This window comes from Choloepus didactylus, chromosome 11 (assembly GCF_015220235.1).
Source record: "Choloepus didactylus isolate mChoDid1 chromosome 11, mChoDid1.pri, whole genome shotgun sequence".
NCBI lineage: Eukaryota > Metazoa > Chordata > Mammalia > Pilosa > Megalonychidae > Choloepus > Choloepus didactylus.
In genome coordinates, this window is record NC_051317.1 from 62,012,496 (window position 1) to 62,028,283 (window position 15,788).

Sequence of the window (15,788 nt, forward strand, 5' to 3'; positions counted from 1 at the left end):
GCACTTGATTTCAATTTTATATTTAATTTTCCTTAAACATGTTGAACACATTCATTTTACAGCCTCTCTGATCACCCCATTATGTGAAATCCTTGTGGGTCTCTTTCTTGATCGTGGGGTTTTCTTTCCTGGCATGTTGTTTATTTTTGACTATAGGCTGTTTATTTTCCTTGAAATTTCATTTGTGAGAATTATTTTAGGCCTAGAATGAAGTAGGTTCCTCCGGAGAATATTTGCCTTTGCAGCCTCCAACCCTTGGGGTATTACCAATCTAAGATTCCTCTAAATGCACAGCTTGAGGTGGAGGGAGTTCAGAAGGCTGGAAAGCCCCACAATGGCCTGCCTGTAGCTCCAGTTTCAGTGATGACTCCCACCTCCTCCTGCAACAACCACCCCCTCCCACTCCCATTCAGCACCAGTATCCTTGCAGACCCTTTGATGGGTGAGGGGTCAGTACTGGTCATGGGCTTGTTTCTAGTTAACCCATGGAGGAGGCACTGTCTCCTTGAGGATTCAACTGGCTCTCCTATTAGATCCCCTACTTTGGCTGGGTCCTGGGCATTGCCATCCATTCCCTGCCTTTCATAGAGCCAGAGGAAAAAAGCTCAAAGTCACTAGGTTTGGCAAATGCCCTCAGGGTCAAAGCAGGCTGCAACACTCTGCTGACCTCTCTGGGTCCTGAGAATTCTTACTTTCTGTGAGAATTGCTCTAAAGAGGATATTTTTCATATTTTATCCAGGATTTTTAGTTGTTTTCCAGCTGGAGATTGCCCAAGCTGTCACAGTACCAGTACCAGTTGTCCATGCCAGTCAAATGTCTTAGCAATAACAACCATATTTATCTTCCCATCCTGCTTGAAGATGGTAGAAACATTACTGCCAGTGGTGATGAATGCTTCAATAGTTGTGAGCTTCACCACACAGAGGGGTATGGAATCCTGTGGGTGGGAGAGGACAGGATGAAGAGGGGGATGATTATCTGGGAGGACTCCCCAAGCTCCAGAAGCCTTCTGTCTGCATGGCGTCATTGAAAGAAGGAACTGGCAAGAAGTGGGAAAGGCAAGGGAGAGGAATCCTCCTCTGGCGTGCCAAGGGTCCCCTTCCTACTGCGTCTATAAGCAACCGAACCTGCAGAGTTTCATCCATGCCTTGAATTTGGTTCTAAACAGCACCACATAGTCTCTGAATATCTACACTGAAAGCCATATCCATGGACAGCAAGAGGAATGCAGAAGGGGGAAGCAGATGAGATGGGAGGCCCTGGACCCAATAACAGTAAAACCAGTCTGGGAGACACAAATTAGCACCTGCCACCATCACACCTGCTTAGGGACATGGATGGAGCCCTGTCTCCTGAAGGCTGGAGATGAGGAACAGAAGACTTCAGCAATTGCTGTCGAAACTGAAGCAGAAATATATTTTATACTTCAGCCATTCATTAAAAAAATGGTAAAAACACTACGTGGCCCAAAACATCTTTTCTTTTTTTTTTAGGCTACATATGATATTTGGGGACTCTTGCTGCACAGAGGTACCTGATATCTTTGGTTTATTTTAGTTTGGTGATTGGGGGGTGTGAGGAAGTAATGACAAGAATAGCAAAACACAGAAAGTACGTATTTTAGCATCATTTATGCTGTTTCAATGGGCAGGATATAGTAAATAAATAAATCCATGCCTCTAGAGATTGAAATGTTCTATTTTTATTAGGAAAGGAAGAGAAAGTAGCCTGGGATAACTCCAAAGGAAGGATCAGACATATGATCAAAAGATGTAATTTGGAAATTTAGCCAGCCCATTACTATTTGAAGGGTGAAACAAGATCAATCCCAGTGACTTCAGTGGGGATGAAGCAAGTCAAGAGGAGATTTTGCTAGACCTCTCACGATTTTCTCCCCCTTAAGTTCAACGGTGAGAGGGGTCATCTACTGCGATCAGCTTTTGCTTACCATTTACTTCATTGGCTCATTGCTGTAACTGCTGATCAGGCCACCTCTAGAGAGAACTTGGCATTTAGTACATTGGTGTCACCATGACAACCTCAAGGGTTTGGAGAGTGGGTGCTCAGCTGGTAGCTGTCCAAGCAACAGAGTGGAGATGGAATGGTTTCTATTTTAGCCAGTGGAACAGAAAGAATTAAGCAGAGAGAGGATCCAAGAAAGAATAACAACTTTTAAGGAAAAGATAACTTGTCCTTCCAAAAGGAGAAGAGTGACAGGATAAGTACCAGGTTTGGGACATTGTGGGGGCAGTGGTTGATGAGAGGTAAATTTCATCACGGATTAGATCTGAACTTCAGGGCCTGGAATGATCTACTGAAACAAAAAATCCTGGGTGGGTGGGTGGGGAGATAATGAAGTCTACCCCATAAACATCTATATTAGGCCCACAAAATGGACTACTAGCCTGTGCTGGGAGTGATGATATAATTCTGAGGTGAAATAAAACCTATAAGATTTGGCACCCAAATAGACACAGTGAACCAATCCTCAGAGGAACTGAGAACTGGAACTCTCTGTACCCAAAGTACCTTCCCTGTTGAGATGTGTTTGTAAACATATATGAATGCACTTTTCTTACAGCACAGAACAAACATTCTCCAGGTCCTAAAAGCAATAGAGGAATTGTATTCCAATTCTGCGTAAAGATAGAAGGTCTGTCTTATCGCCTAAAGATAGGAGTTAAGGAAACAGATGACTTCACATATGCCAAAGAAAACAGTCCATAGAAGTGGAAATGTCTGCTTGTTACTGTCATAGCCTTGTTACAGCCATTAGAGGGGATGACCATGGTGTTCTGTAAACTTCAAGTTTTCTTAAAGAGACACAGGAGAAGGCCTCAGAGGAGGAGAAAGCCAAGAGATCAGAGAGAGGAATGACTATTTCTTAAGTGCTATTGGGTACTAGTTTCTGCCCAGTGGGTTTGCAGTCAGTCAGGGATCTGTGAGGTGCATCCAACCAATTTTAGTTCTCGATGCCATACAGATATGATACATAGATATGGTTTTTCTTGGCATTTCTGTTATCTGCCTTTCTCTCCAAGCAGGTATAACTATCTCCATTTTACAAAAGAGAAACCTGAAGCAAAAGATCATGCTTTTGCTCATGGCTGGACAATGGCAGGGATGAGAGTGAAACCCAGATCACTTGACTTCAGGTACCTCCTCAGAACTGGCCAGCAGAAGAGGATTTTTTTTTTTTCCCAGCCTGGGTTCATCCTAATGGCACATGCGTGAGAGGGAGGGTGGTGGTAAGTATTGGGAGCACTGGCTTTGCAGTCAATAGACCTAGGAATCACATCCTATTATACTGTTTCCTTAGCGTGGCCTTGGTTTCCTCACTTTAAAATGGAAGGCATGGATTACAGTTTTAAACTTCCTTCTGGCTTTAAATTCTGTGACCAGGACATTTGATCATAGTCCAATGATCCTTCTTTCATCTTCCTACCTCCGTTCTGCCATTATCCAATTCAACTTTTAAGATGACTGTGAATTTCCTTCCTTTCTAAGCTGATTTTTAAGACTTCCATTTTGCATTCATCCTCTCTATCTGGTGACTCATACTATTCTATTAAAGATGTTTGGGCTGGAGCATTTAGTTCTTTCCTTCAGAACTACTTAGGAATAGCTGTTCAAAAGGTCCTGTTTGTAATAAGAGATATAAGGCAGGACTTGATGATTAACAAAGACCCAATGCTATTTCTAGACTTCGTCTCCCTCACGTTAAGAATAGGTAAAGAATGCAGTTAAAATGAGATTCATAAAGTTTTCCTTGTGAGAATGCCTTTAAAACATTTGCAAGAGATGTCAGTAGCCTTCAGGAAAGGCCTTGTTCTGACAGAGGCTCTTAATTTGGCTGGCACTCTGGGTCCCTGGAGAACTTCTTGACTGGAGTTTTGAGATTTCTGAAAGTATCCTTTCCCTTCTTTTCCTCTTCTTCAATTGTGGATTGGTAAATAATTCCACAAACTTCGTTTCCTTTTCAAATTAATACCAGAGCAACTAATACCAGAGTTATCGCATGGCATTAAACGCTACCTCTCAGTTAAGTACCAGGCGACAGTCTGTTTTTTAGCTTAGCTCTGTTAGCATGTCGTGCTTTTCCTCCACAGCCAGGTGGGTGCTCTGATGGTACAGTGGTAATAGGCCCGAGAAATGTTCTAACAACGAGCTGTTTATTTCTCATCTTGTTTCCTTTGACTCCTCTTTCCTTTTTCCCATTTTTTTCAAATGTGATTGCTCTGATTGTTCATTCGGGAATGGCTCAGCCTTCCTCCAAATTCCTTACCCCTCCTGACTGCCCACTTGGTCCCCCCCTCTCTGCCCAGCAGGACCTGGTGCACAGCTGCATTTCCTAACTGTTTGCACTGGAGAATCTCGGCAGTGGCTTCCTCCCCAAGGGCCACGGAAAACATCTGGGCACATTGTCTGCAAATGACAAAAGAAGGAGTTTTGCAAAACGGGAGCACAAGACAGCCAGTTTGGGGGAGCATATGGTATCAATCAAGGCAAGAGGCTTCTTAATTTGATATTGAGATTACCCCCTCACTTTTCACCCAATTAAGAAGAAAACCTGATATTCTGCTTTGAAGAGATAACTTTTTCTTAGAAATCAGGTATGTGGGCATGCCACAGAGGAAATTGCTCTCAGTGTTAGCCTGGAAACAACTTGCTCAAGCGTTCGGTGGGTAAGGGCATTTGAAAGAATAAGAATAATTAGGTACCTGATTCTGATGCTGAAAGGAGGGGTATGGCAAGTCAGAACGGAAGAGGAGTACAATGATGATTCTACAGAAATTTTGTGCATTCAAGACTCTGAGAACCAATTTCAATGCACCTATTTCCAGTTGACTTGATTTTATTTAAAAGTAAAACAAATTAAAGAAAAATCCAAGGCCTTTCTAAGAAATACATCTCCCAAATGGCTTCAATTTAATTAAGTCAAATTGAACTCCTGATTAATGCCAGGCTTTATATTAATTTCTAGTTTTAATACCAGGGGAATCTTATCAACGTTTCTGCACACCCAGCAGGCTTTAGAGAAACAAGACACAAAAACCCAAAACTCACTGCTTGGCAGCCTGCTCCACTGGAGAGTTCCATCTTGAATGTCCCTACATTGGTCAAGCCCAGTGTGTATGGACTGCACCCATGGTAAGCTCCCCTGCAGAGTGGAAACAATGGGGGTGGGGTGGGGTGGGAGGTTAAGTTCATTTCTCTTTGATCGATGGCCAACAGAACACTGAGTAGGACAAAAGGGGCCATGAAGGCTATGGAGAGGAGATAGAATGCGATTAATATTCAATTCCAGTGATTTTAAAGAAGTCTTCTAACCCCATGTCAGGTGAATTTACCATTTATCTTTTTTACAGGTGTCATAGATTTGAAATGCTGAAAGGAATTTTTGGCAATCATCTGGCCAAGAACTCTGTCCTTGGGAGCTATTCTATCTTATTCCTCTAAAGTAATGAGACTAATCTTTTTGCAAACATACCAGAAATTATACATTTTCAATGAGTATTAGTCTTCAAAGTCGTCACCTTGGAAAGCCAAATATTTGTTCCTGTGGTACAGTTGTTGCTCAACATCTTTGGGAACTCATAAATAAGTGCCTTTTAAGCCACCTTAATAGGCATATAAGATACACAGTTTTTTAAAATTATAGCCTGAAATAGTCATATTTAGTATCCTAATTACCGGTCGTGGCTTCAAATGAGATTTGACAATTTCTCAAATCAAAACCCTTAAATGCTGAGAATTTAGGACTACTAAGACTATTTCAAAGAATGAATATATGTCTTGAAGGACGAGGCACAAACATGTGTTGAGTCATGGTAGCGGCATGACTACTTCGAATAGGTCAATATACATCTGGACACATATTTTGGGATGTTTATTTAGACAAAACATCAACCACAATTCTTTATTGGCATACTTCTTTGATAGCAAATGTTTCTTTATACCTGTAATAAGTGCATGCATATTTTAAGATTTATTCCTTGTAGTAAGTCAATCTCTCTCTCTCTCCCCTGTTGATTTCTCTGGAGAACCTTGACAAATACAGATCTCCTCTTCGATTGCCCATGAGGCTCTATGCCATAGGAGGACTCCAAGCTGTTCCTGACCCCAGTCAGGGACAGTCTATCTCGGATCAGGCCAATTTGAATGAGGTTCCTGAGTCATAAAATTCATTTGGCTGATCCTGCCCTAAAACCTAAAATCATAAAAATACCCCTAGAAAAGCTCTCCCGCTCCATGCCATAATTTAAAGACACACATTTAGTATCAAGGTAAGTCAATGGGGCTGAAGTTTAATTTCCCAAAGTATGATTACCTGAAAGAAATGATGTCTGTGTTATTTGAGTGAGCTCTGGCCATCAGCATGGCCAGGTCATTGGCTTCTGAGCCGCTGTTTGTCAAGAAAATGACCTGGAGGGAAAAGGAAGACACATGGCCTCATACTGTATTTCCTTATCATCCCATTAATTCAAAATTGCTCAAGGCCGTGTGTCCCTGCCTCTGATTATTAAGGAGAGTGCCCCTCAGATCAGCTTTGATTACTTAGAAGTTGATCATTTAATTACTATATTAATTCTACAGCCCTTTATTGAGTGGCTAATAAGTGCTGGAGACACAAAAATGGCTAAGAGATTGTCACAGTTGTGATAGATTCTGAGCTTTCATTGGCCTTATCTGATGCTCTGCAAAGCACCTGGGGAGATGTGCAGAGGTTCGTGGCCAACTGGATCTGTGGATTGGGTCTCTTGGCTCCTGAACTAAGCCACACCACCTGATTCTCAAGGCTTGGACCAAGGCAATTTCCCTAACCCAGAGGCTGTCCCAGCCTGGCAGTCCTGTGTGTATTTGTATGTTTTAAAAAAGCAAACACAAAATGCACCTCAGGTTGGCCAGAAGATTGGGAAAAAATGAAGAGCAATGGGCCCCTCGAATGGCCAGGATCTGGGACTGGGACACATGTACTTGTGCCTTTGCTGACATCCTTGTCTCCATCTTTCTATGACTATCCCCCTGCTGAACTTAGGCCACAGCTATTCCAAGTTTCTCCATCTTAGCTTAATGGTAAGGTAATGATAATAGCTAACACCAGGTACTGGGCACTGTTCTAAGCACTTTGAATGTATTAACTCATTTAACACCTTGAGAAAAATCTTGGCTAACATTTTAACATCTCAATTTAGTTTAGAAATTCAGTCATTTCAGATGCACAAAAATACTTCATTTAGCACAACTATCTAAGTGTATCTTAGACCAAATGGACTGAATGATTTATTAATTTTATTGAAAATGGCTCAGCTCTTTGTCAAAGAAAAAATGCAAAGAACTTTGCAGAATGGCTCTGGAGCAAAGAGAGGAAAACCTTTTGAGGATGGTAGGAAAGAACATCGAGAGGGCTGGGGCTCTTGGTGAGAGATTTCTGCCAAGATGTGGTGGTGAGGGGTGGCCAAAGAGAGGCAGAGAAAGATGATGCAAGTAAACACTGGCCCTGTCCTGCTTGTTTCAGCAGCAAGTCATAAATTCCTTTCTTCTGCTCGATTGCTTTCAGATATGGCTAATGCTCAATAGTACAGTTGTTCAGTGCACAGATTGAATTCCCTGTCTGTATTCCTGCTTTCTATGGCAGCTCCCCTGTGCCTGGGATCTTGAGACTGCTGTCCTTTTGATCTGGATGTATCATACCTTAAGAGGCTCCGGAAGAAGAGATGAAAGCTTCTCGGCGTATTCATGGATTTGAGGATGGAAGAAGACTGCACTTGTGTGCCAGAGGCGGCCCAGTTGCTTTTGTGCCGCTGCATTTACTTTGCTGGATAAACAGGAGAGCAGAGTTACCCCTCCCAACACACACACTGGCCACTGAAACAAACATGCAGATACTTCTCGAAGAGTTTCAAGAGGTAGATTTCATTCAATGCAAGAAAGAACGTCTCTAGCCACCAGAGGTGTCCAACAGTGCAATGTGTTGCCTCAAAAGGTAATGAATTCTTTAAGACAAGTGTTCAAAGAAGACTAAAGACTGTTAAGGATTTTAGAAAAGAAATTCTTGGTCTAGGAGGGAGTTGGCCTTAGGAAATATCTTCTAGCTATACATTTTCTTATTAAGTACATTTTGAATAGTTTGGAAAATAGAGATGACTGGATGTAAGCCAGGGTGTCTTCCCTTTTTATTCTTCTAAAGAACTAGAGAGCTATTCATGCAAGTGTATGCAAGATCAATTTTTTTTCAAATGTCTGGGACTGAGTAGTGATCAGTGCTGATAAACATTTTCTAACTACGAAACCACATTCTTTGAAGGGTCAGGCAACCTTACGGGATAAGCAGGCTCATGTTGAGAGATAGTAGGAAATAAGTGTAGATAAGTGTGTGGGACATGCCTAGGAAGGCCTTGAAAGATGGGCCGAGGTATTTGAACTTGATCTAAGGGACAGAAATTCTTAAAGCTATTGTTAAACACCAATTCTATTTGTTATTTATATCTGTCACACTAAAAAAAAATTAGTTCAGTGATTAAATAATTTTGAGAAATACTAGATCAAACAGATTTCTTTACGGTTAGATTCATTAGTACCCTTAATAGGCTAATGTGCACTGTTTCTCCCTAAAAGGGAGCTATAGTTTAAAGTTTTGGGCATATTTATTTTCTTATGTTACCCATGGTAGATTGAATTACATACTCCAACATAGATATGTTCTTAATCTTAACCTGCGTTCCTGTGGTGTAAATCCATTGTAAACAGGACTTTTTGAAGATTTTAGTTTAGTTAAGATGCCAACTGAAGTAGGGTGGGTTTTAATCAGGATTACTGGAGGCCTTATAAAAACAGCCCAGAAGTCACAGAAGCCAGAAAGGAGAGGACATTGCCATGTGATAGGAGGTAGGGAATATAAACAAGCCAAGGAACCCTAAGCATTTTCAACAGACAGCACCTGAATAGAATAAATTCCGGGAGAAAGCAAGTCTTGCCAATATTTTTTTTTTTTTTTTTTTTTTTTTTACATCTTCTAGCCTCAAAATCATGAGCCAATAAATTCCTGTTGTTAAGCCAACCCGTTGTGTGGTGTTTGTTATAGCAGCCCTGGCAAACTAAAAGAGTACCCTTTCCCCCTGAACCTCTCCTCTGATTAGTGTCCCACAGAACTCATTTTAGAAAACACTAGAATATCAATGGACAAACAAAAGAGCCACTTGACAAAAGCAATGTTTGGGAACATAAATCTGAGAGGCATGTGATGAGTAGAATGGAGGGGGAAGACGGATAATGGTGAGACCAGCTGGGGGGTATGTGGTCTCCCCTGGGTGGGAGGCCAGGAGCTCCTGTAGAGCTGCCTTAGTGGGAACTGGTGAGAGGGAGGATGATAGGAGAGGCATTTGAGTGGAGGGCAAACCGGATCTTTGTATCATGTTGGCTATAGGGAATGAAGAGCAGAGAAGAGCTAAAGATGACTTCAACGTTCCTGCCTGGAATATTGGGGAAAAATCAGAACTAATTGAGAAATAAAGCTGGTTTTCTAGCTACCCAGCTCCTAGCAGATGGCTTTCTGCAGAGTAGGTGGTTCGTATGTGCTCCTTGAATAAATGGATATGTGAATAGAAGTGGTTTTGTGGAGAAGATGATGGATTTAGTCTTGGGAGGGTTGAATTTGAGCTTGTGGTATAGTATCACAGGTGGGGTTGTGTTGGAGGTGGTTGGAAATGTGGGACATCTTGATTCCCTCTCTGGTTTTACTAGAGTTATTTCAGTAGCTTGTTGAGGGGCCAAGGTTGGAGATGCTTAGGTAAGGCTGCTAAAATTGTGGTAGCTAAGTGATCAGGGTTAGGAAGATGAGGGTGGGACAAATTCTATGGGGGGGAAATTAGAAGGGAGGAAGGAAGGGTAAACAGCAGATGGTGAAGGACAGATCCCAGGACACCAGAGTTAAGGGTCACAGGAAAAAGCTGAAGGATCAGATGGCAATTAGGAGAAGCATAAACGTCAGGAAAGCCAATGAGAGTGGCTGATTAACACGGATGATGTCACAGGTTTATTGGGAGGACTAATGAGACTGTTTAAAATTTTTTTCTTCCTCAATTTTCTTTACTTTTTTCATGTGTTTGTCCTATAGTTCAAATTGCATCTGAAATTAATTTTGGATGCTTCTTAGAACCTGGCGGGGAACTAGTGCCTCTTGAAACCAGTAGGGGAAGAGGAAAGCTATTGGGGTGAAGATGAGGGCTGGGCCTAGAAGTACAACTAACACCTCACCTCCCGACAGCAGCTTAAAGAAAAACTTAAAGAAAGCTTCTTATTTGCACGGAAAGGCCCAAACCTAATCAATTTATTTTAGATGTGCTGGTTTATTTTTTTCCATTTAAAGTGAGTTTTATTGGCCAGATTATTAAATGCAAGAGAGAATAGTCATTAAAATGAGATGTTTGCACTATAACCAAAAGGAGCACAGGAAGATCTGGTGGGGGGGCATTTGTATGATCAAGGCTGCAGAGAATCTCAAGATTAATTGAGTCATACCTTTCCAGTCTAAATTTCCAGCTATGATTATGCCTTCCTCTTATCCTCTTTAATTTCATTATCCATTTCTCAGAGTTGGTCAAGAAGCTCTTCAAACTAGAAGTTATTTCTCATCTCTCATCAGCTACCCTCCCACTCTCCCACTCTCCCCCACCCTGCCCCTCCACACCTGTTTCCGTGTTTCTCTGAGAACCACTTGCCTTCCCCTTCCTTTCTGCCTTTTTCTTAGTGCTTTCATCTCTTTATAAGGCTGTTTAGAGAGGTGAAACACACGGCAACACCCCAGTCATAGGGTACCTGCCATTCTGCATGTGTAACAAGAATTACAAAATCTTGAATGGTCAAAAAATGAAAAAAAAGTGCAGTGTTAGGTTTTTATCCAGGAAATAGCAGTGAGTATATCAGGAATAATCTTTAAGAAATACTTTTATCCAGGTTAAGTGAACCAAGGCTTCTGAATCACTAATGTAATCATTAGTCCATTTCCCAAATATTCTTCCTGAGTGAAATTCCCCCAAATTTTAAGGATACTCACGGGTGGCAGTGACCGACACTGACAGTGACAATCCCTGAAAAGAAATCCAGGTATCTGTTTCCCTCTGAATCAAATAGCCACTCCATGTGACCTTGGTGGAGCAGCAAGGGCTTCTGAAAATATGCTGTCACCATGGGAGAAAGATGTTGCTTGTGGATGTCCAGGATACGGTTATAGGCAAGGGACTGTAGATAGACAAAATTTCAAATCTTTCTTTTCCTTACCCTGCCTCTTCTTACGAGATCAACAGCAGGTCAATATAACATTACCCAGTCTCTCTTTTGAACTGAACACAGGGCTGCTTGCCTATAGAGACTCACAAATAATGTATTTATACAACATCCTCCATACGAGAATCTAAGGTCGTTCCTTTTAGGCAGGTAAAATTATTACTCATGCCCCTTAAAACCTTTCTAGATCAGACATGAAGAAGGAGGCTGAAATTTTCTCTCTCTTAAAGGAAAGCCCTTGCTTTGAGTTGACTTTAGCTATGAAAAGAAAATGGACTTTGAAAGTAAAATGTCTGAACTGATAAAAACATTTTTTCTTTATTGGGGAAGTTGTGGTTTACAGAACAATCATGAATAAAATAGAGGATTCCCATACACCATCCCGCTGCCAGCCTTGCATTGGTCTGAAACTTTTGCTACAATTGATGGTAGCACATTTATATAATTGTACTATTAATTAAAGTCCATTGAACTTAGGGTTCACTGTTCATGTAGTGGAGTTCCAGGGATATTTTTTAAAAAAAATTTTATTCTGTTGCCATATATACAATCTAACATTTCTTTTTGTAAACATATTCATATATATATATACTGATATATATATATCAGTGCTGTTAATTGCATTCACAATGTTGTGCTACCATCACCACCATCCATTACCAAAACATTTCCATCATTCCAAATGGGAACCCTTCACATTTTTAAGCTGGAACTTCCCTCCCTATCCCTACCCTATCCCTGATAATCTATACTCTGGATTCTGATTTGATGGAGAAGGTTTTCCCAAGTCAGTATTTCCCAGCTAAAACAGGGCCAGGAATTCACAAATGGGGCACAGACCAGCTCCAAAGTCCCCTGGGGAGGGGACCAGGAAGGGCACCAAGAGTTTCCCCAATGACTTCAATTAACCACCCCCTGCAGCCCTAAGGAAGCTGGTGTCTTGAGGTCTCCATACCACCATCCCTCTCCAGGGAGGGTTGAAACAATGGCTGCACTATCTTTGTCCAGGACTGGTTGAAACAATAGGTTCCCTAAGAGCCAGGCCCCAAGCGATCTGAATTCACTGATCAAAAACCATGATTAGTGATTGGCCATGCCCACCCTTGTTCTTTGGAAAGAGGACTTTTATGTCCCTTTTTATCACCAGAGAGCTAGCCAGGGGCTGCAACCAGCGACACCATGTTCTGACAGTGAGGGATGCATGCTGGTAGCCATTGTGCAGACGGGGCAATTTAGTGCTTTTTCCCTATTTATCAGCCTCTTCCTCCTACTCTTCCTTGGATGCTACATAGTGTTCTTCTGGCCTTCAGAGATTCAAAACAGTTGTTTCAGACAGTTCCTGCCTGTTTAACAGCTTTGGTAGAAGGACTGAGTCTTGGAGCTCCCTATTCCACCATCTCCCCACAATCCTCCCTAATAAAGCATTGTTGTTGTATTTTTTTGAAAACAACATAAAAATGAAGTACTGGTGTTTGTGTCTTTAATTGTAAAACATCTCTCCTATGCTTCTTTTCTTTGTGGCTCTCTCCTGACCTATATATTGACTGCACAATTTCTAACTTATGAATATTACGTAGGATAAAGAGGTTGGAGAGAGAGAGATGGGGGCAGGGTGGGGGGAGAACATTAATGTTATTAGCCTGAGAACAAAATGATAACTTTATATTTTTTTTGGTGGAGGTTCAGAACATGCATTGCCATATGAATCAATCAAAATTGTCATGCATAGTCTCTTCCTCTATCTTCCTCTGTGTCTCTCTCCTCTCTCTCTCTTCTTTCTCTCTCTCTCTCTCTCACACACACATGCACCCCAGTTCATAAATGGAATAAGTGGGTTCAGACACTCCCCATGACTTAAAGGAAGGAGATCTTAGAGTTTTCAGAGTGTCTAGGATAGGATAGCTTCATGGCAGGCAGGGTCATTTGTGGGTCCTTTTTGAGGAAACAATTAATTGGGACCTCCTAAGAAGAACCACCTCTTTTGGATTTTCCTAAGCCCTGGACATTACCTGGTATCTTTCTGGTATGAAGTCACAAGGAGGCATTCTAGGTTTTGTGTGAAGACCAAGCTTGGTTACAGATGTCCAGAAAACACCTACTAAAAGTGAAATGAGTTAGGATCCTCATTTAAACATTGCATAGGTCTGTTTGTGAAAGTCACCTATAGTCACTTGACTCAAGGTCGTTGGGCAATATTGTTTATTTATTTAATCATGTTAAACAGTCTTTGGTTTGGATTTTAAAACTGAGATGTCTCAATACCTAAACTTCTGGGACAAAAAGATAGTTCCTCTGGAATCTGGTCAGGCCAGGAATATGTTGGGGGAACTCATAGTGTCTCCCACCACAGTCCCTCACAAGCTTTGGAAACTCTGTTGACTGTAATTCTCTAGTCAGTTGACAAAACTTCTGACAATGCCATGTGTTGCTGGAGTACATCCTCTTTGTTAATAGAAATGCCTTCTAGGCTCTGAATTCCGGTGCCTAACACAGTGCTTGGCACCTGGTTTTCACTCAATAAATGTAGAATTAATGGTTGTTGACTATTTTTTTCAGGGGATGAGAAGGGCTAGGCATCGTTACATCCAATAGATGTGGAAGACAAAACCTCCCTCCAAAACACAACATCGTGGCAAACAAGAGGTAAGCTGAATCAGAGAAATCATAAAATATTTGGGGCCAGAAGAGACCTTAGCTTTTTTTTTTTTTTTTTTGCATCAATATGCTCACTGTATGAAGAAACCAGCCTAAAGTGGTAAATTAATTTTTTTAGGGTCACCAAGTTAGTTAGCTGCAGAAAAAGAACAAAACGTCAAGTTTCTTACTCCCAGCCTAGAGCTCTTTCCTGTTTATTCGTTGCTCACCATCACCCTCCCCTTCCAGCACAGATTTTGACCTCTCCATAGCAGTGGGGTGGAGTAATGCAATCACAGAATATCAGAGCTGGAAAAGGTCTTTAGAGACCTTAGGAGAACTCTTGGGAAAGAATGTTCCTAATTTTGAAGCCTCGAGGTAAATATCAAGATAAAAGCTTCATTCGGGCATGTCTAACCCCCAGATTTCATGGATGGAGAAAACTAAGGAAAATGATGTCTCTTATTCAGCAGGAAGGTTTGAATGTGTGGATGAAAGTTTGGTGTTTTGTATGACTATAAAGTCACAGTCCTGAGAAACATAGTGAACAATTGTGTTTTTAAAGAGTGGAGAGTAACAGCTCTGAATGTATTTTCTTTGAAAGAGTTCCCATTCACTTTTCTGCTCTAAATAATCACTAATGACATTAATTTGCTCTTATTTTTAAAGCAAGTGGCTTTTGGCTATCCATGCATAGAAATGACACGCACAAAAAGGTAGCTCAAGCTTTCTGAGAATTTCACTTTTTGAAAAGCTTTTCATTGTGTCTCTCTGCATTAGGTACTCCTCTGAGATGAAAAAAAAAATTCTGAGGGTTTCTAAGAATTCAAAATCCCTTCACTTTTTCAGTCTCATTTTCCTTTTCTGCAAAATAGGAGTTGCCCATTGACGAGGCCATATGCAACCTTGACTCCAAGGTTACAGGAAATTTGAAAGTGGGCGGGAGAGGGAGGAGAGTTGGAGAGTAAGACTTGAAAAAGGAAAGTCTACATTTTAAATAGTCATGTCTTATATAATAGGTACTCATAAAACACTTGGTGAATGAATGAGTGAATGAATGAATGAACCCGAGTGCTTTAGTTTTCGTTATTTGCCAGAAAATCTTAAAATCTAAATATCCAGATAACGCTTGCATTCTTTATTCAAAATAGCCTATGTTTTGAGGTAAAAGAGAGAATTGATGGTTAATAAATCTTTTCTTGGGTTCTTGGAAATTGTGCGTGCATGTATGCGTGGACATGTGTGTGTGTGTGTGTGTGTGTGTGTGTATGGGGCAGGGAAAACAGAGATAAGGGGATGGGATAACTGAGATCTAGATTAGTAAATCCCAGCTCTATTTCTGGATAGAATTTAATTAATTAATTAATTTAAACAGTCTGACAATGCCCCTTTAGGATTGATGCTAAACAATGATGACAGCTAACATATTTTGTCCAATGCACCAATTTCCATTTCAATTCACCTGAGAAACTCAAGACATTTAAAAATGGAATTCAAACATCAACCAGCACTCTTACATAAATAAATGCCAAATGGGTCACTGGATTTAATTTTCCAGTTGACTAATTCTCAAGACACAATTCCACTGCAACAAGTCATCTTAACTTTGTTTTCTTTCTCCAAACTCGTAGCATCAAAAAGTAAAAAACTATTGGGCAAAGTAAGTGAGAGAAATCAATTTTTGTGGGTATTTGAAAATTCTAGGGGAATTCTCTTTGGAATGAAAAAGATGTTTCTAACATCTACAACCAGCTTTCAACACAGAGGGCTTCCTTAGTCTTTAAAATAAAAAAAGATTATACAATTTTGGAAATACACAATGGACCCAACTCATGGAATATTAAGGTGATTTGTTAAATGCTAATTA

The 15,788-nt window shown here is 40.9% G+C and overlaps 1 protein-coding gene across 2 annotated transcripts in view; it reads right to left on the reverse strand.

Moving 5' to 3' along the window:
* The window catches only part of AGXT2 (alanine--glyoxylate aminotransferase 2), a 37,775-nt gene that overhangs the window by 19,277 nt on the left and 2,710 nt on the right, over nt 1-15,788 (reverse strand). Inside the window, exons 2-7 of one of the 2 annotated variants that reach the window (XM_037799371.1) lie at nt 13,297-13,385; nt 11,058-11,242; nt 7,697-7,820; nt 6,333-6,427; nt 5,069-5,162; nt 4,333-4,426 (exon numbers count right to left, since the gene is read on the reverse strand). In XM_037799371.1, the coding sequence (XP_037655299.1) occupies nt 4,333-4,426; nt 5,069-5,162; nt 6,333-6,427; nt 7,697-7,820; nt 11,058-11,242; nt 13,297-13,385 (681 nt within the window). The remainder of the gene's footprint in view (nt 1-4,332; nt 4,427-5,068; nt 5,163-6,332; nt 6,428-7,696; nt 7,821-11,057; nt 11,243-13,296; nt 13,386-15,788) is intronic. The other variant, XM_037799372.1, reaches the window with a different exon arrangement.